The 25,632-nt window shown below is 42.3% G+C and overlaps 1 protein-coding gene across 1 annotated transcript in view; it reads right to left on the reverse strand.

Annotated features, from left to right (window-relative positions):
* Positions 1 to 5,403: 5,403 nt before the first annotated feature.
* cyld2 (cylindromatosis (turban tumor syndrome) 2) overlaps positions 5,404 to 25,632 on the reverse strand; it is a 31,947-nt gene continuing 11,718 nt past the window's right edge. Inside the window, exons 8-16 of the mRNA XM_084316468.1 lie at positions 24,753 to 24,885; positions 22,255 to 22,362; positions 21,717 to 21,796; positions 21,324 to 21,390; positions 20,631 to 20,766; positions 18,813 to 18,921; positions 9,659 to 9,777; positions 7,589 to 7,796; positions 5,404 to 7,094 (exon numbers count right to left, since the gene is read on the reverse strand). Coding sequence (XP_084172594.1) covers positions 6,919 to 7,094; positions 7,589 to 7,796; positions 9,659 to 9,777; positions 18,813 to 18,921; positions 20,631 to 20,766; positions 21,324 to 21,390; positions 21,717 to 21,796; positions 22,255 to 22,362; positions 24,753 to 24,885 — 1,136 coding nt within the window. The 3' untranslated portion in view covers positions 5,404 to 6,918. The remainder of the gene's footprint in view (positions 7,095 to 7,588; positions 7,797 to 9,658; positions 9,778 to 18,812; positions 18,922 to 20,630; positions 20,767 to 21,323; positions 21,391 to 21,716; positions 21,797 to 22,254; positions 22,363 to 24,752; positions 24,886 to 25,632) is intronic.

Below are 25,632 nucleotides of genomic sequence, written 5' to 3' on the forward strand. Positions count from 1 at the left end.
CAGTCAGTATGTTCTTCCTGTGCCCCAGGACAGTTCAGTCAGTATGTTGTTCCTGTGCTTCAGGACAGTTCAGTCAGTATGTTGTTCCTGTGCCCCAGGACAGTTCAGTCAGTATGTTCTTCCTGTGCCCCAGGACAGTTCAGTCAGTATGTTGTTCCTGTGCTTCAGGACAGTTCAGTCAGTATGTTCTTCCTGTGCCCCAGGACAGTTCAGTCAGTATGTTGTTCCTGTGCTTCAGGACAGTTCAGTCAGTATGTTGTTCCTGTGCCCCAGGACAGTTCGGTCAGTATGTTGTTCCTGTGCCCCAGGACAGTTCGGTCAGTATGTTGTTCCTGTGTTTCAGGTCAGTTCAATCAGTATGTTCTTCCTGTGCCCCAGGAGTTCAGTCAGTATGTTGTTCCTGTGTCTCAGGACAGTTCAGTCAGTATGTTGTTCCTGTGTCTCAGTACAGTTCAGTCAGTATGTTGTTCCTGTGTCTCAGTACAGTTCAGTCAGTATGTTGTTCCTGTGTCTCAGGACAGTTCAGCCAGTATGTTGTTCCTGTGTCTCAGGACAGTTCAGTCAGTATGTTCTATCTGTGTCTCAGGACAGTTCAGCCACTATGTTGTTCCTGTGTCCCAGGACAGTTCAGTCAGTATGTTGTTCCTGTGCCCCAGGACAGTTCAGTCAGTATGTTGTTCCTGTGCCCCAGGACAGTTCAGTCAGTATGTTGTTCCTGTGCCCCAGGACAGTTCAGTCAGTATTTGTGAACACGCACCACTCTCTCCTGAAGTTAGAAATGAAGAGAGAGAACCCTCCAGTTCTCTCCATCAGTGATGTCACTGGGATGTAAAATCTGGGGCTGCTCCATAGACAATGAGTGGAGCTCTGACTTTATGAGGGCAAAAAAAATGGTGTGAGCAAACCTTACACCAAAATGAGATTTATATTGTAGCATTGTGAGAAGGAATTAAGACCTCATTTGGGTGTCTCACACACAAATGTTATGGCCTCATAGCAAAGCCCCATTCATTGTCTATGGAGCCGTTTGAAGGGTTCAGAAGGTTCTCTCTCTCTGAGAGAGTGGTGTGTGTTCACAAATACTGACTCAACTGTCCTGGGGCACAGGAAGAACACATTCTTAAAATGGGTGCCATTCCCCTTTAAAAGGAAAGTCCATTCTAAGCAAAAATGTGTTGCTCCATTCATATTTGTGAACACAAACAACTCTCCCTTTCAAAGCTTAAAATCTGAGATCCAAAACTAATGTGATCAAGAGTCACTTCCTGCGGCTGCTCCATTGGCAACGGATGGGACACCGGTTGCAGATCTAAGGAAGCTCTGTTTGAACATTTCCACCCTCAAGTTTTATTTCACAGCAGTTCCAGTTTAGAAAATGTTTGTATATGCCTGGGAAATCACCCCATTTACTGTGTTTATGCATTTAATTGATCTTTCACTGTCAACGTAGCAGCCCCATAAAGTGTCTCATGTAGACATACTTATATTACATTCTATAAAAGGTGCACTATAAGATTTTCGATAGTTTGGGAATGAGGACCATGTTGACCACGAGAGCTGCACTATGGAAGAAAAAAATATATCCCTCTTACTTACTGTCTTTTTACTATTATGTACCTAATACTATGCCAATACTCTTATACCACTACGTGTCGTGCTAATATGTCTATACTACTATGCACTCAGAGTGTAACACTCAAGCTTGATATTATTCAATGAAGAACGCCACCGACCCTTAGCTGCCAGAGATGTACCCCTCCTGGTAACTTGTTGTTCACAAAAGTTGCCTCGGATAAAAGCGTCAGCTAAATGACTAAATTGTAAATTGGCACCCTGTCCACAGAGGGAAGAGCAAGGTCATGAGAATCAATGCTGACAACACATCACCCATCATTCTGGAAGGAGAAGCGTTGGAAGAGGTAGACAACTTCACCTACCTGGGCAGCATGGTTAACAAGCAAGGTGGAACCGATGCTGATGTGAGAGCCAGGATTGGCAAGGCCAGAGGAGCCTTTCTCCACTCTATATGTATATGTATATGTATATGTTGTGTCTGTCCACTATGTTTGTTCATTTGTCACCCCCCCCCCCCCCTATGTAAAGCGACCTTGGGTCTTATGAAAGGCGCTATATAAAACAAAGTTATTATTATTATTATTATTATTATTAAAGAACATCTGGAGCTCAAGAGACATTTCCATCACAACCAAGATCAGGATCTTTAACACCAACGTGAAGTCAGTCCTACTCTATGGCGCTGAGACCTGGAGGACCACTGTCACCACAACCAATAAAATACAAGTTTTCTTAAACACCTGTCTGCATCGAATCCTCCAGATTCGCTGGCCTAACACCATCAGCAACAAAGACCTGTGGCAACGAACACAACAACAGCCAGCAGAGAAAGAGATTCTCCAACGGCGTTGGAGATGGATTGGCCATACACTCCGTAAACCATCCCTGAGCATCACAAGACAATCTCTCAGGTGGAACCCCCAAGGGAAAAGAAAGAGAGGCTGACCATGATACATCTGGCGCCGAGACATGGAAGATGATGCCAAGAAGATGGGACACACCTGGGGCCAGCTGGAGAGGTTGGCTCAGGATCGGGATGCTTGGAGAACCCTTGTTGACGGCCTATGCCCCAAACGGGGTAAAAGACGAGTATGTATATGTATGTGACCCTGTGGCCATGAGAGGTAAATGTGCAGTCTTTAAACATGGGAGAAAATTGCAATAAATTCGACATTTCTACACGCAAGATAACTCTGGGCACTGTTTTACATTTGTGTCATTCGCAGTTTATGCTCTAGAAATGATACCATAGCCTTTTACAGATGACACGGCACTAGTCATACTCAACAGTGAGTATTTCTTACTTACTTACTTACTTACGCCTGCTACCCCTTCTGGGGCATAGGCCGTCAACAAGTGATCTCCAAGCATCTCTGTCTTGAGCTGTTCTCTCCAGTTGGTTCCAGGTCATCTTCATGGTCTTGGTGTCTGCCTCCAGGTCTCTGCGCCAGGTGTTTCTCGGGCGGCCCCTTTTCCGCTTGCCCTGCGGGTTCCATGTTAGGGCTTGTCTGGTGATGGTACTTGCGGGCTTTCGCAGGGTGTGGCCTATCCAGCGCCATCTGCGTTTCTTAATTTCTTCTTCTGCAGGCAGCTGGTTTGTTCTCTGCCAGAGTTCGCAGTTGCTGATGGTGTCTGGCCATCGGATGTGGATGATCTTCCGCAGGCAGCTGTTAATGAAGACCTGCACTTTCCTGATGGTTTCAGCTGTAGTTCTCCACGTCTCTGCTCCGTATAGTAGGACTGCCTTGACGTTGGTGTTAAAGAATCTGACTTTGGTGTTGGAAGTCAGTTCTTTTGAGCTCCAGATGTTCCGTAATTTGCACGAATGCTGTACGTGCTTTCCTTATTCGTGCTCTAACGTCAGCATCTGTGCCGCCCTGCTTGTCAATAACACTGCCAAGGTAGGTAAAGGCTTCAACTTCTTCCAAAGCCTCGCCATCCAGCATGATTGCGTTGGTGTTGTTTGCTGCATTGGTCTTGAGGATCTTAGTCTTGCCTTTGTGGATGTTGAGTCCCACTTGCGCGGAAGTGGATGCCACGTTGTTGGTCTTCTCCTGCATCTGTTGTTGGGTGTGCGACAGTAGTGCCAAATCGTCAGCATAGTCCAAGTCGTCCAGTTACGTCCAAGGTGTCCACTGAATCCCGTACCTTCTCTGTGCTGTGGAGGTCTTCATTATCCAGTCAATGGCCAGCAGGAAGAGGAAGGGCGAGAGCAGACAACCTTGTCTGACCCCGGTCCTCATTTGGAATGCCTCTGTGAGCTACCCTCCGTGGACCACCTTGCATGTCAGTCCCTCATAGGAGTTCCTGATGATGGAAACAATCTTGGTCGGCACCCCGTAATGTCGGAGAAGCTTCCAGAGGGTCTCTCTGTCTAGGCTGTCAAAGGCTTTCTCATAGTCTACAAAGTTTATGTACAGGGGCGAGTTCCACTCTATCGACTGCTCCACGATGATGCGCAGCACTGCAATTTGGTCTGTGCAGGATCGGTCCTTGCGGAATCCAGCGATGAGAGTATTTACCACTCTCAAAAAGCACCTACGGGAGGCTACAATTCGAAACTGGCCCTGCTAAATGTCCAACCAATGTACAGTTTCTTCCCCCTCGAATGTATACATTTTCTATTATGATCTCTTAAACAGTACTGTATATTTGTATGTCATAAATGTCTGGATGTAACAGTACTGTATGTCCTAAATGTCATGATGAATTGAAAATGGGGGACCCTGATGTAAACAAGACGAAAGTCTTTCTCTGGTCTGCATCCCCTTAACAATTGTGTGTATTGAGCCGTACTGTATTGTACCCATTCTGCAATCTGTTAATAAAGTTCAATCAATCAATCAATCAAACAGGAGAGTTTGTATAATATGGGTGATTTCACCGTTTCATGCATCGCTGCTGGGAGGTATTTCCCCTGTTTAGCCCAACCCTCATTTAGCTGCTAAAGAAGCCATTTCTTTTTCACTACAGTAGTTGGTTGAATTACTCTTAACAATTACAAATCATACAGAGTGCACTTTTAAGGTTCTCACATTTCTAGTTTGAGAAAAGACTCCATGTCGCCAAACCTAGACTTCCATTACCTAGGTTCGAATAAATAATGTGAATGATAGTTTTAGGGTGAATTCTCACCGACGTTTATTAGATAAATAAAACTAACAAAAAGAGACGACAATTTCAACGAGAAACGACATTCAAGTGGCAAGTTACAAAATCGTGGAAGGAGACACTTTTCTACCGGGGCAACATGTTATTATACATGTACATATACATATATTATACATTATACATATACATATATATATTGTATGGTAACTCAGTTACTTCTAGTCTGCATCGAACATTGTACATGTCTATACTGAACACTGTGACCTGTATTTTTACTTCTTTTTACATGCTACTTTATCTTATTTCATACTTATCTTGTCTAGCACAGTCTCTGGAGCGTAACAGTAAGAAGAATTTTGTATAAAAGTATTCTGTACTTCACTACCCACTTTCAAAACCTCTCTCAAGGGACACCTACGGGAGACTGCAATTCAACACTGGCCCCTGTAAATATCCTAACCCAACCCCCTCCAATGTACAGTCATTTACCTAGTATGGTTTTGTCAATAGTTCAATGTACAATTGTGTTTGTTTGTACAGTGTCTCCTCCCCCCCCCCCTCAATGTACAGTGTTACTTGTTTATACAGTGTGCCCCCCGCCCCCCCCCCCCCCCCCAACCACCTCCAATGTAAATTACCCAGTATGGTTGTCAATATCCCAATGTACCCAACCCCCCCCACCCAACCTCCTCCAATGTACAGTTTCTACGTCAAATGTATATACTCCCTTTTCTTGACTCCTTCTGTATCACAAACAGTACTGTATTTGCAAATCTGGTATGTCATAAATGTATAGATGTAGCAGTACTGACTATCTGTATGTCATGTATGTCATATATGTCTATATGAATTGAAAATGGGGGACCCTGATGGAAACAAGACAAACGTCTTTCTCAGGTCTGCATCCCCTTAACAATTGTATGTATTGAGCCGTACTGTATTGTACCCATTCTGCAATCTGTTAAATAAAGTTTTCATTCATTCATTCATTCATGTATGACAACTATTAAAGAAACTTGAGCATGAAAGAAGTTATATTCTGCCTCACTAGAACTAGCCAGAGCTCCCTCCCCTCACACATCAACTTACGGTATCTTTTTTTTTAAGATTTATTTTTTGGCGTTTTATCGCTTTATTTCTACTGGGCAGTCCAGTAGGGAGAGACAGAGGAGGAATGGGAGACAGAGTGGGGGGAAGACATTCGGCAAATAACGACGGGTTCGGGAGTCGAGGCTGAGCGCGCTATGTGGTTTGCCACTGGGGCGCCCACATCAACTTATCTTTGACTGAAGTGAAAGTCTGATATGACCAGACCTTGATAAGTGTTTTTTCTTTTTTGTAATCATAAAAGTATCTATTTTAAAGTCCTTCCATCTCCAGCTAACCGTCAACAAAACACAACGTACGTAGCCTCTGTTGCCACGGAGACGCTGACACCAAGGTTATTATTGCACTGTTATGGAAACGCGGTGTCCTCCTTCACCCGAGCGTATCAGACTCGCGCTGGCTCTATTTGCACAGTGGCTGGGGACGTGCTCCGGCCTGCAGCGGTGCAGCAGTAGTCAGGTAGGTGGGCGTATTGTGTCTAGGAAGTGGATGTACCGTGACCCCACCGTCCTGTACTGTACGTCTGTCAGTGAGGAATCTGTGGCTGTACATCACGGCAGACTGTACGCCTTAGTACACCTGTGTCCACTAAATGGTAAATGGACTGTATTTATACAGCGCTTTTATCCAAAGCGCTTTAAATGGTAAATGGTACATTTATATAGCGCTTTTATCCAAAGCGCTTTACAATTTGTTCCTCACATTCACCAATTCACTCACACAATCACACACCGATGGCAGAGGCAAGGTGCCAACCTGCTCATCGGGAGCAATTTTAAGTTAAGTGTCTTGCTCAAAGACACTTCGACATGCGGCCCCGGGAGGAGCGAGAATCGAACCAGGAACCTCTGGATTGCCAGACGACTGCTCTACCTCCTGAGCCACTGACGTCCCTACAACTTTACAATTATGCCTCACAGTCACCCATTCACTCACACACTCACACACCGACGGCGGAGGCGACCATGCAAGGTGCCGACCTGCTCATCGGGAGCAGTTAGGGGTTCAGTGTCTTGCTCAAGGACACTAACGACACGCTGCCGGGAGGAGCAGGAATCTGATTACCAGACGACCAGCTCTACCTCCTGAGCCACTGTCGCCGCCGCACTACTGTCGCACTACTGTCTACATCACAGAGCTCCGGTATAAACACATGTAGGAGTCGCACAGAAGCCTGCGCACCAGCTCGCCGGCTTGGGAGGGGTCCGCCCGCGCCAGCTCCTCCTCCGACCGGGACAGGAAGTCTCCCAGCTCGGGACACGCCCGGACCTCTGGAATGTTGTGTCCGCTTTGGTCATCACCTGGGTAAAAATGAGGGGGGGGGGTTAGACACCAGACCTAGTGGAGATAAAGAGCCAGTCACACGTCAGGGTGCCGTGTTATCTCGCTATCCTATTCAGAAAATAAGCCAAAGATAAGCCGTCACTTCGCTGGAGATGTCAAAACAAATCAGCATTTGCACGAACACGACTGTGAATCCATGTCACGAGTTAAATGACCTGTTTGGTGGTTCAACACACCTCAGCATAGAAACACCGGTCGCCGGGCTCAGGTCTAGAATATACTGTACATCTTTTGGCACACACACTTGTAAAGTGTGTAAAGCTCAAATAAACAAATGTAGGAGATAGAAAACGTGAAGTCCTGTAGGCTACACCTGCAGAAAAGGAAAAGCCATTTTGAAAGACACACAATGTGCTGTGCAAGTGATTAATGGAGACTTCAATGAAGAAGTATGTTTGCTGAACCCAACGTTTTCTTCATTTAAGATAAGAAACATTACACCAAGTCTCACCACTTCTATCCGCCATGCTGTCGAAGAAGAGCCAGGAGCGAGGGTCAGGGCCGTATTTGACGAAGGAGACGTAGTGACTGGTGTGGATGCAGAGCACGGCGAACAGCTGCATGGTGTGTCTGGGCCCGGGGGGCCCGGGGGCCGCCGCCTCTGCTGGCACAGCCAGGGCACTGGGGCGATGCCCACTCCGCGACGGATGGGCGTGGACCTTTTGAAAGACCAAGAGCAAACACAAGGGTCACGAGGGGACGGATGAGGAACTGAGGTCATTGTTTAGCAGTCTACGTTTTGGGACACTGCAGGTGCTTTGCATTTAACACTTTGATTGCCTAAGGCTAAATTCATGTTATACCATCCGTTGCCATCTCTATTTGTCTATGGAGAAGTTCCCCTTCTTTGCAGGGCTATAACTTTTTAAATTCTATTGCTAGATTGCCATTATTAGGGCCCATTCAAGGTCCTATATGTATTGTTCATTGTGTAGCAACGTTAAATTTTTTCATTCACATATTCATAGTAAAATATGGTCTAAAGTATAAGTATGTTTTCATCTCTTTCTGCAGCTTTCTCCAGAACGTGATTTATAGCCCCAAATGCATTATATTGATGATGAAATACAGTTTGGTAGGAATCTGTGCGAGATCAAAAATTTCAATTGGACGTACTTCTAGAAGTTTCTACGTATCATCTGATGATGACCGGATGGGCGGGGGATCGTTTATAATTCCGTGGGCAGCGTTATATCATTCATCTAGTGTGGGTGATATGATCATCAGAGCAGTTTATATCGAACACGTTCAAAAATAACGCTGAATCTTACCGTATCTTCCTCGCGCCGTTGGACGATGAGCGTGGAACTGAAATATTCCTATTATGGGATGTAGAAATACGCGATCTATTTCCAGGTTGTATAATAGTATATACGTCCAAATCATGTTGTTTATCGAGTTATTGGCAACGGATCGCTATGTATTGTGTCGAGATCGAGTCCCGGGACCTATAGAGAGTGCCCGGAAGTAATATGGACGATCAGCACTTCATCCACATGACTTCCTGTTTGGCGCTTCTGCCGATCGGCCACCAGATGGCACTCTTGAACCGCTAGAGGGTTGAGAGGAGGCCAGCACTGTGTCTCAGGGCTGCGGAGGAAAAATATGATTTCGATCACAGATTTTTGAAATATTGATATTAAAGACGAGTTACGGCGTCCTCTGCAACTTGAGCATGGCGGGGAAGGACGCCTAAACACGTTTTCGGCACTTAAAGTGTTAAAATGATATAGAGTGGTGTTGGTTAGGTGGGTGGTGGCCCCCGGTCCTGATAAGATATTCCTTTATTGATCCCCTTGGAGAAATTCAGGCGTCATAGCAGCATGGGGGAGGGGAGGTACAGGTACTGTATGGGCATGGTAATAGTAGAAGACATAAATATAGACAATAAAATTATAGTAAAGATAAAGATAAGCTGTGTAAACAATATAATTAATTCTGAATATAAGCATATGATCAAGTAAGCAGTGTAATCAAAGGTGCAGATGAGGGTCTGTATGTCCTATCAGTTATATTATACATTACAATAAATATGGTCAATAACACTAGAATCTGAATATATACTATGAGTAAGTAATGTATACAGGAGTATACACAGGTGCAGTATACATAAGGTACCCTAACTGGCATGATATATGTTATACGTTGTAGTGTGTGTAGTTTAGGTGGTAGTTTAAGAGTCCCCGCATGGGGGGGGGGGGGTCCATGACATAAGCACTAGTTAGGGAACCACCGACACCACCTCTTCCACCGCCCATACATTTATAAAACGAGTCCTGAACTTTTAAGTGTCGGCTGGTAAAGTGCATTGATCTGACCCGATCCGCTACGGCTACTGAACCCGCACAGACTGAGACAAGTCGTCTGGGGTCAGTGGACAAAACATGACTTTGATTTCTGCCATGTTACAGGTAGCTGGTATGAGGTTGTATTAATGTGGAGATTCTCTGATAGTGGTGCATCCCTATAGTACTACTGTCTGGGTCCCAGATAAACACTCAATCTACCCGTTGATGCTTACCTGTGTCTTGCAGGTAACACAATACTGTTTGATTCTCCCTGGTTGCAGCTTGTGGTCTGGTAAGCATTGGAGGCACTCGTACTTAGCCAAACACCCGCAGATAAAGCATTCTCTTTGAGCTGGTGGAAATAGAAAACAGGTGAGCAATAAGCGTGTTATGACTTTAGCTGAAGAGGGCATCTTTTTAATTTATTTAGTATTATTAGGTAACAATTTACAATAAGGGTACATTCATTAACATTAGTGTATATATATATAACAGAAATGTATCTAGCAATCATTTACTAATGGTGTGTATGTTAACTAAGGTGTTAATTGATATATTATCAAATAATTTATAAAGATCAAATGTTGTAATTGTAAAGTTGTAAACATTTATTCCTTAATTAAGCAACACTTAACAAAGAGTGCTTAATAAGCATAGTTTAACCACACTTGTCGTTTAATTAATGCTTTTTGTGACCCTTATTGTACAGTTGAAAAGATGTTTAAGTTATGCTTCATAAATACTATTGTACTGAGTATTTACCCATTTAACCATAGTTGAAGATACCTCTTCAAGCCCATGACCTTTCCTCTAGCTAGCACCACTATCAGGCAATAATGTTCAAATCAAAGTAACTTATCTCCTAACTTGTTAGCTATACAATCAAAACATTTGCTGTGAATAATAACTATAATGTTGATTATGGTTAAATAATGCCTGTTAAGCACTCTTTGTTAAATGTTACTTAAAGGATACATGCTTGTAAATGTGTAAACTTTACAATTACAATATTAACTTATCATCTTTATAAACGATTTAATATAAATGATCACACCATTAGTAAATGATTAGTAGAAACATTAGGTAACTGTTAATTAATGCTTGTTACTGTATTAACTAAAGTTAATGAATGTACACTTCTTGTAAGTGTTACCAATTTCTCTATTTATACAAATGTAAACACTGCATACTGTAAATAATCTATATCCTTCAAACAGAGCTGGGCGGTGCAGAGGAAATGAATATCAACATAATAATAAGGATAATCAATATTATAATATCTGCTAACTCACGTATGCAAAATCACCAGTTAAATAAGCATATTGATGTTCACTGAATTGAACAGTATGGTAAGTTAAAGTGTGATATCAAACCAAAAAAACGAATTTCATCACAATATGATCCAACTCAAAAACGATATGAATCATAGAATACTAGTCTGACTCACAGGATGTTAAGGCACATATAAGCCTCCTATTGGCCGATTCTACCCATACAATACAAGCAAATCCACAACAAAAATGTTCCCTAGTCATAGTGCACAGATAATGGGTTCCGACAGATGTTTCTCCTGCTCTGGCACAGCTAGGTCTGGCAATGCGAGACTAATACAGTACTACGTTATCGCCAAGCCCTGTCTTCATGTGCAAGAACGGTTATAAATCATGATGCTAACCGGCTGGTGGAGGCCCCTGGTTCAGGGTCTCGGGGGGTCGGAGTATTAAAGAGGCATGATGCTCTGACTCACTGGGGCACTGGACCCGGGGTCCTTATAGGGTGGGGACCGTAGGGGTTGGGACGGGGGTGGATGGGGGCTCGGGATATTTCACTATTCCTTATTTAATTATTCATACTGCTTTACTGATTAATTTAATTTGATTTAATTATCTTGTTCTTTTTGTTATTATTATTGTTGAAGTACTGTCCTGGGCCCTATTCCCTGTACCTGGTTCAACTAAGTCGATCAAAAGTCCCATTAGCCAGATTCAATTAACCCGATGTTTGAGATCAGGCTTTCCCTGTTCCTCGAACGCTGATTCACTCTCGTTAATTCGAACCAGACTTGATACTCAGGATAATTGTGCGCGGCCGCCTCACCTGAAAAGACAGCAGGTGTCGATCGCAGAAATCCTGATTTTCTAACGGCATTGATTGATTGATTGATTGAAAACTTTATTAACAGATTGCAGAATGGGTACAATACAGTATGGCTCAATAGCCTCGCAGACAAGTTAAATGCATATCTATAGGCACATTTTAAGTCCCTCATTACCCCAATCAATCAGATTATTTGTCTTTAAATGTGCCTGCTGGCAGTAGGCTTAATGGAATGAATAATCGAATGAGATCTTTCTAGCGAAAATAATTAGTTCAACTCTTTCAGAATAAGTAGATAAAAACAAGCCCAAAGAGTATCTAATTGATACAAATGAATAGATACTTATGAGGATATCTGTACTGTATGCGCTTAGGTATCATGTACTATATAAATACATGGTTCCCAAAGTTTTCAAGATGCAACCCCCGAAATAACATGTCAGAGAGGCTTGGAGGCTATACAGTTTCACTATTAATCAGGTTTTAATCTGTTTCTGACATCATCCATACATGCATTGAATTGATTAACCTTTGGTTCATACCAGTGACACCAGTCATGTTCATCACCCTCTTGTTCATCATCAGATAACAGTGCTTGAACAGATAAATGCATTTTCTCAAATTCATTCATCAAAACGTCAAAGGCTTGCAATTGCTCATTCACTTTTCTCAAGTCACGTCCACGTCATCAAATCCGTCAATCAGCGCATCTCCTCAGACATTTTAATCCAAGTTACAATATCACAATAACGTGTGAGTGACAGTGATACAATTCAACAATCCACAGATTCAGATTTGTCGTAATTCACATCCACAATCCACGCATAAAGACCCTTAAATTTATGCTTGAATGAAACACAATCCGGGTGCACCGTTAAGCAAATACATCCACAGCGGAGAATATGAAACGAATCAGAGCCAAACGCCCGATAGGTTTCATTAATAAAAAATATCCCGCAGGATTCACATTTGCAATGCTCCGTTATTAAAATAACCACATAGTGCAGGGGTGGCCAACCAGTCAGAGACTAAGAGCCACAAAAATTACTGTGGTACCACAAAGAGCCACACCATATACCAGCGTTTCTCAACTTTTTTTTTAGTCACGGCACCCTTCATGTGTTTATAGGTCTCACCCTCTGGCCTCTGAAGTTGCTAATGTATTTTTTATTTGGGCCTCACAGGGTTAAAAGTACCCTGTGAGACTCACGGTTGCGAAATCATCTTTAGCCATTTAAAAAAAAAAAGTCTGTAAATGTTTATTTAAAAAATGTTAAGCACATGTATAGTCAATTGGTCCTGTTGTTCAGCCTCACAATGCTTAAGCGTTACATCACGCGACAGAGTGTGTTATAGAAATTAGATCACGTAGGGGCGACTAAGTGGCGGAGTGGGCAAGGCGCTCGCCACTAACGCAGGAGATGCTGGGTTCGAGCCCAGCTCTCGCTGTTGCTTCCGGCTTGGCTGGTCGTTCATACTAATACAATTGGCAGTATTAGGGGGTGGGAAAGCCGGTGGGTGGGGATCGGACGTTGTGGACAGCGACTCCTACAAGTCGGTTGGTGCGCCTATACAGCAGAATCAAGAAGTATCAGGGGCAGCGTGAGCCTCCCACACGTTACTCCTTGCCACTGAGAGATCGCGCTGTACAGGTGAAAAGATGCGACGGCTGCCTCCTCGTGTACCGGAGGGGACACGTGATGCAAGGCCTCGTCCACATTGTAGCCGACCAGTGGGAGGCATGGTCTAGCAACGTTCGAGACAGGGGAGGGAAGAATTGGATAATACGAAAATTGGGATGGGATAAAAATAGAAAAATGGGGAGAAAAAGTAGATAAAAAAAATGTGAGAAATCTATGGGTGGTTGTTAGGCCCGAGGCGCAGCCGAGGGTCGTTAGACCCCCATAGGCGTGATCTAATTTCTATAACACAATCTGTCGCGTGATGTAATGCTTTTATACAATGGCCGAATTCATCCAACCTTATTGCTATACAATAAACACACAGTAATTGAAGCATAATGGAGATTTATTCACAAAACCATCAGCAGAAAAAGTAGGTCCCAAAAAAAAGAAAAAAAAGTTGCCTCCGTGTCTAGAAGCAGCTGGGAGGTGCGGTGCTTCAAAGCATGCCATCTAACAAAACCAATTACATAATCCAACATTGTGTAAACAACTAACATATTCCAGTTAACACTTTGTATGCCACGCCGGGTTTTCCTTTTTACCCCCTTGATGCCACCATCCACTCCCAATGTTAACGTTAATATCGCCTAATCTATGTTTTAAATTATGGCTATGTGTCTAATCTGCCCATTGCTTATCAAAGAATAATTTTCCAGTCAACATTGGCAAGGCAGATTGTATTTTTATCGCTTCATTTCCATTTGATAGCATTTTGAAAATCACCCGTTTTCCAGGGAAAAACAACCCATTCATTCTATCGCCTTTTACTGGAATATTCCAGAACGTTGTCATTTGTCGGTCTATTTATGAATCGTTTTCAAATAAACGCTAGATGATCGATAGTATATGTGTGCGCACGCACGCTCGTGTCCTGCACTGATAATCGCTGCTATTATTTCCTCATGGCTTTTACAGTCAAAACAGCTATATCACATATAGTGGAAACGCTTATATCTCCGTGAAAACGAGTCTGATTATCCTAACACTAATAACATAGATTCCTTACCTGACATCAGATGGTATCCAAATGGTATATTCCAATTCCTGATCACCATTCGAAAAAATCGATAAGTGTATTGATCCAACGTGTATACAGTAGAACACATGATTCCCCGCGGCTCAGAGGCTCCAGAATGAACTCTGGTAACCCCGGCTGCATCAGTGAGAAGTAAAATGTGGAGTCAGAAATCCGTTCTCCCATTCACTTTCATTGAGTCCATTCCAAAAGGGTGATTTACCATCTGGGAGACGATAGGGGGCGCTTTTTTCACATCTGATCGCCGGCGGTCCCTGGATCTCCAACGGTAGGCTCGCGTGATGCAATATGATTTCAGATCGCTAAAAAAAAAAAAAAAAAAAAAAAAAAACCCGAAAATAGCCGTGACGTGGCATTCAACGATCGGGGCGTAAACCCGAATAAAGCCGTGAGTGGCGCTCAAAGTGTTTTTATTATTCGTTACGAATATATCCATACTTCCATTGTGTCCGGGACATCCAGTGAAATCGCTTCGTGCGACAGTGTCCTTTTGCAGAGGCAGGTTGCTACAAAGCATGCCATCTAACAGTGTTACCGGTTGTTATTGGATTGATTGATTGATTGAAAATTGTATTAACAGATTGCAGAATGGGTACAATACAGTACAGCTCAATGCACACAATTGTTAACACATTGGTCGCCAACAACGTCATAATTCGTTATTGCCCGCCATGCGTTGAATGCCAACAACGTGATAATTCGTTGTTGGGATCAATATTAAATTTTTTCGCCATGGCATTCATAATTCATCCAGCCTCCCTGCGGGACTGCAGCTGCACCCTGTCTGATATTGCAACGCCTCAATACCGCCGCCTGGTGGATGATCGGGCGAGTTACACTCCAAGCCAAACAGGAAGTGGCGCTGGTGCATCGAGGAAATTCCTCCGGCAGTAATATCTTGTAATGTGGATCAAGAGACACAATCGAATGCATTGGGATCGCTTTCGAAACGCAATAATCTATATGATCTCAGATAATCGTTTATTGCGTCATACAAACGGGAAATGGATCTAGCAGATCGACGTCAAATAATTGGAATATTTTTTCTCCAGTCTCATCGGCGAACGGTAAGAGGAATATAACGTTATTTTCAGCTTGATTGTCCATTTCTTTGTTTGCAATCCATCTGATCAATGTATCAACCCATACTAAATAAAGCCGTTACTGACGATCAAGGAATTATAAACAACCCCCCCACCCCCTTTCCTTCACGCATGATGAAGCATAATTTATACCGATCATATACATTTGAATTTTTTAATATAGCGTGTATAGGAAAGAAACGCCAATCGATAATCTATCATATGCTTCAGGGCCTATAACTCACGTTTTTGGAATTACAGCAGAAAAGCTTAAAAACATACTTATATTCTCGACGGTATTAACACAACAATGTATGAATGAAAAAATATAACGTTCCCACATCCGGAACGATAGATACCCGATGTTGAATGGGCCATAATAATGTCAATATAGCTATAATATTTAAAAAGTTATAGCCCTGCAAAGAAGGTAAACATCTCCATAGGCTTACAGCGGTGGCAGACTGGGTATAAGGATGGGCATACTGCGTGGCAATCAAAGTGTTAAGGGGATGCAGACCAGAGAAAGACTTTCGTCTTGTTTACATCAGGGTCCCCCATTTTCAATGCATCATAACATAATATATGACATACAGATAGACAGTGCTACATCTATACATAGGTTGCTACAAAGCATGCCATCTAACAGTGAAGTTAGCGGTTGTTATTTGATTGATTGATTGAAAATTTTATTAACAGTGAAATGACAGTGTCCTTTTGAAGGAGAGGGAGGTTCTACAACGAATGGCATCTAACAACACACTTCCCGCAATTTATATTTTGTTTCACAATGAGTCATGACCAACCAATTACATAATCCAACATTGTGTAAGCAACTAACACATTCCACGTGACTTTATTGTTTTTGAAAGAGTCGTTCACTCAAAAGAGTGAAATATAAGATTATAGAAATCTCAGGGCATTGAGTCGGAAACCGGCGCATATTAACAGGAGGAAGTGGAGCAGCCAAAAGTGAGTGTAGTCTTTTGAAGGAAGACTCAGGGCTTTCGAATTTCGAAAAACTACCCTACCCAGCTCACGCCAGCCCCTGTCAATCATCTGACTTCTGGATTTACTTTTTTATTTCTCTTATTTTTTCGGATTATCTCCCACAAACCTGAACGTTATTGCCATAAAACAGAACGCAGTTAGTTTCTCTACCTTTCTGTGAACGTCTAGCAAAAAACGGTGTTGCAATATGATGAAATAATGGTGGAGAAATTTACATTATAAAAAAGATGGCAGAATTCAGTACTGTATCTACAAAACCTTCTGTTTAATCCTCTTCCCTTTATTCATTTGCTTAGATTTTTCAGGTCTGGTAAAATGTAGCATGGTGTTATTCACAGTCAAAGATAATTTTTTGACAATTTCTTTTTAATATAATTGATATTCTCCTTTGGTTCATTACAATTTACTCAAGCCTAGTAACAGACACACTATTTCTAACACTGGGAATACACTCCCTGAGATCCATAGATGTCCCTAGATTCAGATACCAAGAACATGCAAATGGACCATTTAAAAAAAGAAATCTGTAAATGTTTATTCTACGTCCTTATGGAATGAGTGACATAAAAAATAAATATATATATATATATATTTTTTTTTTATGGATGGAAGAGCCACACATTGACAGGCAAAGAGCCACATGCGGCTCGCGAGCCGCGGGTTGGCCACCCCTAACATAGTGTGTGTCGCGACTAGTGAGCACCGTATAGTATCATCTAGGTCGTCCTCGGACGGGCCCTCCATCAGTGCTTCCAGTCATCCCGATCCTCCATGCATCTGGCTAGCTCGCCGGTGCATTCTGTTCCTGCATCTCTCCTGAGTACGTCCACGTATGTTAATGTGGGACGTCCTCGTGATCGATGCCCGTGTGTTGGTTCCCACAGCACAAGTTTGCTGGTTGGCATCTCATGGTGTCTCTGGCAGTGACCTGCCAGCCTCATTCTCCTGACTGCCACTTTCTCACTCACCCTTAGCACCCCATACAAGTTTGCATTAGTGACATGCTCATCCCTGTTGATGTTGAGCACCACACGCATCATTCTGGTGTAGCACCCATCCAAGGACTTCTGCAGGGTGGGCTTCAAGGTCCAGCATTCACTGCCATACAAAAGGACAGACTCAACTGTTGCATGAAAGAAGTTGAGCTTGATTTGACGGGGGAGGTTGGATTTCCACACACTGGTCATGCCGTTCAGAGCCCTCCACGCAAGCGCCTTCCTCACTTTAAGGTCTTGCTCGGACGAGTTGACCCACGAGCCCAGGTATTTGAAATCACCGACTTCCTTTAGAGCAGCGCCTCCTGTTGTCCTTAGAGGTGGATGATCCGGGAGGATGTTATACATTATGACCTCGGTTTTCTTGGCATTTAGCCTAAGGCCAACCTTGGCGCACTCCGTCTCCACTCTGCACAGGAGTTCCTGTGCCTGCTCCACGTGGTCAGAGAGCAGGCTGATGTCGTCCGCGTAGTCAAGGTCTGTTAGGACTATGGCGGGGTGTCGTCTCGATCTTCTTGGGGTTATTGTGAGACCAAGTTCCTGCTCCCGTCCTATGACGAAAAGGAAGGGGGCAAGGGTGTCCCCTTGCATCACTCCAGCCAGGATGTCAAATTCTTCACTGTTGCCGTCTGGGGTTACCACCTTGGCCCTTGTACCCGTGTGCATGGTCCCTATGGCCCGGAGTAGATTGGGAGGGACTCCGTAGGCCTTGAGTATCCTCATCATCACGGCTCTGTGTATCGAGTCAAAAGCCTTTTTGAAGTTGATAAAGCACCGTACCGCTGTCAGGTTGTTCTTCTTCACCTCCTCGATGATTCTTCTCAAGGCCAAGATCTGGCCAAGATCTAGTATGACGTGCATTATTTAGGACAAAGTAAATCCATAGGCTATATATGATTTATTATCAGAATTTTAGGTCTATTATTTTACATTTCAAAAGCCCCCTCTAGAAAAACTGTGAGGAAGGGAGCTGGCATTTTTTTGCGAGGGCGTGGCCAGTTTATCCAGCTAACTGAACTAAACTCTGCACTGGAGCACGTTCAAACTTTTTGATCTGTTGCCATAGTGATTTAGACAAACGTGCTTCGGGGAACCGAAAACTTCCGGAAAGTCTGACTTATGTCAAGTTATCCTGAAAATTATCCGGCTAACTCAGTTAGCCAGGTACGAGGAACAGGGCCCTGTGATGTCTTGTGTATTATTATTATTATTATTATTATTATTATTATTATTATTATTATTATTATTATTATTATTATTATTATTATTATTATTATTATTATTATTATTATTATTATTATTATTATTATTATTATTATTATTTATTATTATTATTATTATTATTATTATTATTATTATTATTATTATTATTATTATTATTATTATTATTACTGTATTGTGTTGTCTCTTGTTAGATGTGGGAGACATTTTTTAATTAAAATAAAAAAAATCATGATGCTAACAGAGGGGGTGTTACTCACAGTTGTATAGCAGATCTGTGATGTCTATCTCTGTGGACGGGATGATTTGAGGGAACATCTTGTACTTCTTGCCAAACCTTGGCATCTGCACCATGAGACAGGAGGGAATCTGAGAAGGGAAATGCGGTTTTGACCGGTCAGTTAAAAGTTTTAGTATTTTATTGAAATTCTTTCAGCACAACCTGGACATATCAATTATCTCCAGTGAAACAGAAACAAACGAATGAATGAATGAATGAATGAATGAATGAATTAACATATATTTTTTTAAGACAAGCAAAGTTACTCTCGAATGGTGTGCAAAAGTTTTTTTCAATACATGAAAGAAAATATGATTTGAGAGACGTTGGTAAATGTACTGTTCAAAAAGCTAAGAAAGGGATGTATTTCTATTGTTGATGTTAACTTGTGGAACAATGCTTTTTTTATTTTTACATTTAAGAATGAGTAATTCGCTTTTGGTTTTCAAATAAATTGTTTGGATAGCTAAGATTACAAATGTGAATAACGCTTTTTAGAATACTGTTTTGGAGTCTTAATTTTGTTAAGAATATAGGACAGTTATGTATGTGGTGTACAGAACATAGGACAGTTATGTATGTGGTGTTGTCCTCGACGACCAGTTAAACTTCTCCGCTCACATCGCAGTGACAACCAGAACCTGCAGATTCCTCCTGAGCAACATCAGAACAGTCGTACAGAACTTTTAAGTCGCTTTGGATAAAAGAGTCAGCTAAATGACTAAATGTAAATGTAAAATGTAATCAGAAGGATCCGCCTCCTCCTGACAAAAGAAGCCACCCAACTCCTCGTCCAATCAACAGTCATCTCCCACCTCGACTAATGCAACGCACTGCTAGCTGGCCTCCCGGCCACTGCCACCAAGCCTCTTCAACTCATTCAGAACGCAGCGGCCCGCCTGATCTCAAACCTACCGAAGTCGGCCCATGTCACCCCACTTCTTACGGACCTGCACTGGCTCCCCATTGCTGCACGAATCCGCTTCAAGGCCCTCGACCTAGCATACCGTGCGGCAAAGGGAACCGCTCCCGCCTACCTCCGGTCAATGGTCTCTAACTACACACCCTCAAGACCCCTTTGCTCTGCATCTTCTGGCCGTCTCAGACCCACTCCTATCCGAGCTCCGGGAGGGTCATCAAGGAGAACCTGCCTTTTCTCAGTCCTTGACCCACAATGGTGGAATGAACTACCCACCCCAGTTAGGACAGCCGAAACCCGTCCAATATTTCGCCGTCGACTAAAGACACACTTCTTCAACCATTATCTGAAATCTTTATACATTTTAATTTTTTTATTAAATTGATTACAAAAAAAAAAGTTAAGGGATCAACGTAGGCAGCATCAAGGACTCGTCTCCTTGACTCGTTCTTATCCTCAGATAACGGGACAGAACAGCACCCATTGAATTTCTCCATTATTATAATTTTTATTATTATTATTATTATTATTATTATTATTATTTTCTTTTATCCACTATCTTTTACCTTGTATTGTATAGTTTGTATAGATCGTTGTGTATTGTTGTTTACAAATCTACTACGGTATGATAACACCAACCTTCTCTTCTTCCAACTTTTGTTTATCAGGTTTTTAACAAAGTATTTGATAAGTATCAATACAATGTGTGTAACGTGTAGCCTACTCCAACACAAATAATATCCCCAATATATATATATTTTTTTACAAAAACAAAAGAAAAACCCTAAACGGAAAACATGAACAGCAAACCATAAAGCAAACGAAGGTTCCATTCGAGGACCATTCGTTTGCATGACAGGTATTTCCTCAAACACCCACCTCCTCAAACTTGAGGTCACAAGACAGGAAGGAGGTGTCCAGCAGCTGTTGTACTGTGGGCACCTGTCTCACCACCTGCTCTTTCTCCAGGATGATCTGGAAGGTGTACGCGCCCTGGGACGTCTCCCCTTTTGCCCTGAGGAAAACAGAAAGTTGAAGAATGGACAAATAGGATTTATGTGCATATTCTGTATAATATAGGGCAATTACTGTATGGTATATCCTGGTTACGGTCACACGAGTGAACAGGAAGTTGTGAATATTACCATGGAAACTAAACATACATGGACCATGTATGAGATTGAGATTCTATTTCCTTAGATTCAAATTGTATTTGCAAATTCTAAAAATATAATCTTTTTTCCCCGCCAGTAATATGGTTTCAACTTTCACACAATCTAAGGAACTATCGAATCCTTAACTCACTAATGTTAAATCCTACAGATTTCCAAACCTATCCAAAGCAGCAAGATTCATACAATATACAAGCTTTGTAACACAAAAGTTAATAGAGACCTAGAATCAAATCTATCAAATTTCCTATAATTGATCCCAAATGAAATAATGACCCCAATAATCTAAATCAAATTGATTCCCTTAGCGATTAAATGCACACACTCAAAGTTTAAATGTGCCAGTATCCCAAATAAAATCTGAATATTATTGGTAGAAGGTAGAAGCACTCAGTAATACCTGAGCTTAAGCAGTGGCTCCATGCAAAGCACATTCTGCAGCAGGATTGTGATGAACTCTTCTGGGTCTGCAGGAGAGGAAGAGGAGTTAAAACAACCAGCCAAAGTGTCTAGAGGACTCAGAATTTCACCAGCCAATATAATTTCTTAGCTGCCAATGGATTTTCTAGAATAGAAAAGATTGACTGAAGACATACCAGCCCCAAAGTAGCTAGTAGAATTAACAGACGTACCAGTCATTCACAGTTTGTCAGTGTTTGGAAGGGTAGCTAGTTCTAATTTCAAGCACTCACACATTCATAATTGCTATTACAAATCTACGATGACAAAACATTTAGACACATTTTGTATTTGTCATGCCATCGGGACTATTCTTTCATGGCTCTGTCCGTACCTTTCTCCTCCTTTAGGAAGGTGTCATCGCCAAGTTGTCTGCGGAAGTTCATCACACTCTCAGCAGCCACAAACCCTCGTCTGAAAAGGACACAGTGGCCATACATAGTCAGCGGCCAAGAACAAGAATAAACACTTGCAATCACACACGTTTAGACCCTAAACAAAGAGAGATACAACCGCAAGGAGACGCGCATACTAATGTGCAGTCATTAAGTTCCAAAAGCATATTTACATTACATGTTAGCTGAAAGAGTGGTTGCACTATCAGCACCACTGGCAAACAAAGGGGACTTTTATTTTTATCAGAAACAAATAATAATTACAATGATACGGTTTTACGTGGACAATGGGCTACAACCAAAACATAGTATATAATACTTGTATTATTATTACTTATAATAGACAGACGCTCTGGTGTTCAGGGTTACAGAAGGAACTTGTTGACCAGATGAGATGATGCAAACATGTCATAATGCCCTTATTTAGCAATTTGCTAATCTGGGAAAAAACAACAATCATGAGGACAATGTTTATACCTCCGTAAATGGTTGACAATTTCTTTTCTCAGAGTGCGAGATACAGGTTTTTCATTTTCACCCGGCCTGAAGCAGATACTGTCCACAGTCATGGATGAGCTGAACAGACTGCAAGGAGAAAGAAGTGAATAGATCAGAACAGATTATATCTGAAATGAAAAAAAAAATAAGAAGAAATAACGACTAACCTTCTACTCTGTCTTTTACTATCATGCACTTTGCTACTAAGTAATCTACCTTGCCTATACTACTACCTACTATTATACTGTGCCTATATTACTACCTACTATGCTAATATGTCTTTACTACTATGCACTCAAGATTGTAGTACCAAAGTTGGTTTGACATACAATGTTACTTAGCTGCCAGAGTTCCTGAGGGTATGCAATGCATACAGTAAGATCCTTTTCTCTAGTTAGTTTGTCAACTTACTGTAGCACTCATAAAGCTGCAGCTTGCTATACTAGAAAATATGGTTTTCTGAGACACTCAATATTCTAGGAAAAAGTCAATCATTGTAGTTTGATGGTAATTTCAGTTTTGTCACAGTACTGCTGTGACATCCTCCGGGCACGACGCAATTAACACAAGTAGATTTCTCGAACTGATTTTAATGAAGCTTGTTCATTCTCCATCCAAATCGTAAAATCGTATTGGCTGCGTGCCAGTATAAGAGAACATCGATGCGTTATGGTGTCGTCATGTCTTTGATCCTTATCTTGGAAGATTGTCTTGTTAAGTTGTCTTGATTGATTGTCTTTTTCTTGTTAAGATTGACAGGAGGGGTGCTCCAGTAGCACACCATGTTACCGCGCTCACGCGGGACTCCGTGCTGCGTTAAGGATCTGGTTGACTCCGAGTTCGATTCCCGGACCCGCCGTCATTTGCCGAATGTCTCCCCCTGCTCTCTCTCCCGTTTCACCCTGCAACTGTCGGTCATGCTTGACCAGGAAAGCGATAAACGCTAAAAAATAAAGTTTAAAAAAAAGATTGACAGGAAAGGGGCGGCTAGGTGGTGCAGTGGGCAAGGCGCTCACCACCAATGCAGGAGACGCTGGGTTCGAGCCCAGCTCTCCGCATTGCTATCAGCTTGGCTGGTCGTTCATACTAATACTCATTGGCAGTATTAGGGGGCGGGAAGCTGATGGGTGGGGATCGGACGTTGTGGACAGCGACTCCTATAGGTCGGTTGGTGCGCCTGCGCAGCAGAATCAGGAAGCGACGGGAGCGGCGTGCCCTCCAAACGCAGACCCCCGACGCTGAGAGATTGCGCTGTGCAGGTGAAAAGATGCGACTGCTGCTTCCTCGAGTACCGGAGGGGACACGTGATGAAAGGCTTAGTCCACATTGCAGCCGGCTTGTGGGAGGCATGGCCTAACAGCGTTCGGGACAGGGGAGGGTAGAATTGGACGATACGAAATTGGGATGGGAGAAAATAGAAAATGGGAGAAAAAGTAGATAAAAAAAAAAAAGATTGACAGGAAGTCAATAATCCACCACAGTCATGTCGCAACTCAAGAGAAAGAAGGCGGAAACTCGTCACCGGATACCAGGTGGACCAAGTCTCGTGAGATGAAATAATTGCACAAACAAATAGAAATAGTGCGCCACTAATATATCTTATATAAACCCATAAGAAATACAATGGAATACAATTGTGTGTATTATTATTAATATACAAAAATAAGCATATCAAATTGTAAACGAATATAACTATATTAACCAACTGTTAACCATAGCTGCAGTTACAACTGCCATGGTTCCACTTTTTGTACTAATACTATGGTATAATTAAGTAATAGCTCACGACAGGCCATGGTATGGTTATTAAATCACAGCTAAGGGACGTAGTTCATGTCAGACCATGGTATATGTATATGGTTATTAAATCACAGCTAAGGGGCATAGTTCATGACAGGCCATGGTATATGTATATGGTTATTAAATCACAGCTAAGGGGCATAGTTCATGTCAGACCATGGTATATGTATATGGTTATTAAATCACAGCTAAGGGGCATAGTTCATGACAGGCCATGGTATATGTATATGGTTATTAAATCACAGCTAAGGGGCATAGTTCATGTCAGACCATGGTATATGTATATGGTTATTAAATCACAGCTAAGGGGCATAGTTCATGACAGGCCATGGTATATGGTTATTAAATCACAGCTAAGGGGCGTAGTTCACGACAGGCCATGGTATATGGTTATTATTATATCACAGCTAAGGGGCGTCTCATTTAACAAGGCTAATGTTTTTTTTCCTCAGATGCGGAGTGATACTATTAAACCATGATTTTGTGAAAAGGAATTAGAATCATAGCTGTGGATTATGCTCAATATACCACTGCTATGAACCAATCAAATTGCTTGATTTGAGCTACCCGTTTTATAATCCAATTAAACCATAACACCATGATACTTTTGGGGGGAAAGTGGTGAGTGATTGAAACAGTGTGTTAACACTGACTCTGGGTCAGTTAGCTAGTTGTACCTGAAGAGAGTAGTATCAAGGTAACAGGAGTTGAAGTGGCCCTGAATCCCCTTCCTCTTCCCCACTAGCAAAGATAGCGCCTCGGACTCAGGGATCGGTGGAACATCCTCCTCTAAATCCTCCCATAGAGGATCTGAAGAAAAAGAAACATTTTAATACAGAAATCTGCTATACATCTCTGCTATGGCTTTTTTCTTTCGTTTTACAATAAATAATTTACTAACTGCTTTATGGAACATTGTAAATAGATTATAAATGTGAATGTGCATCTACAACTGGTTATATGCATGTTTATTGATAGTTTATGAAGGCTTTACTAATGAGTGCATAACTATGATATGATATGATATGATATGATATGATATGATATTTGCATTTATAATGCGCCCCCCAGCCAATTTTTACATCGGTCCGGGGCGCAGCCCGGGGGGAAAAGAATACAAATAAATAAATGGACAGGACAAAGAAAACAAGGAACCAGGCAGATGGACAGACAGAGAACATAAGAGCACCTCAGACACACAACACAACAGCAAAGTAACTCAGTGATCATCCAGAGCGAAAAGGTGGGTTTTAAGCAAGGCCTTGAATGTCTGTACGGTGTTGGCAGACTTGATCTTGAGAGGGAGCTTATTCCAGTGTCGGCGCCATCACTGCAAAGGCCCGGAAACCCTTTGTCACCAGTTTGGCCCGCGGGACCCTCAGACACAGTTGGTCATTTTATCTGAGGGACCTGGAGCTGACGGGTTGGACCAAGAGTTCCTCAATGTAGGCCGGAGCGAGACCATTGAGGGCTTTGTAGGTGAATAGCAGAATTTTAAAGTTGATTCTCTTCCTCACTGGGAGCCAGTGGAGAGAGCCAAGGACTGGGGAGATGTGG

Source organism: Notolepis coatsorum, assembly GCF_963971535.1.
Source record: "Notolepis coatsorum genome assembly, chromosome: 6".
NCBI classification, from domain to species: Eukaryota; Metazoa; Chordata; class Actinopteri; order Aulopiformes; family Paralepididae; genus Notolepis; species Notolepis coatsorum.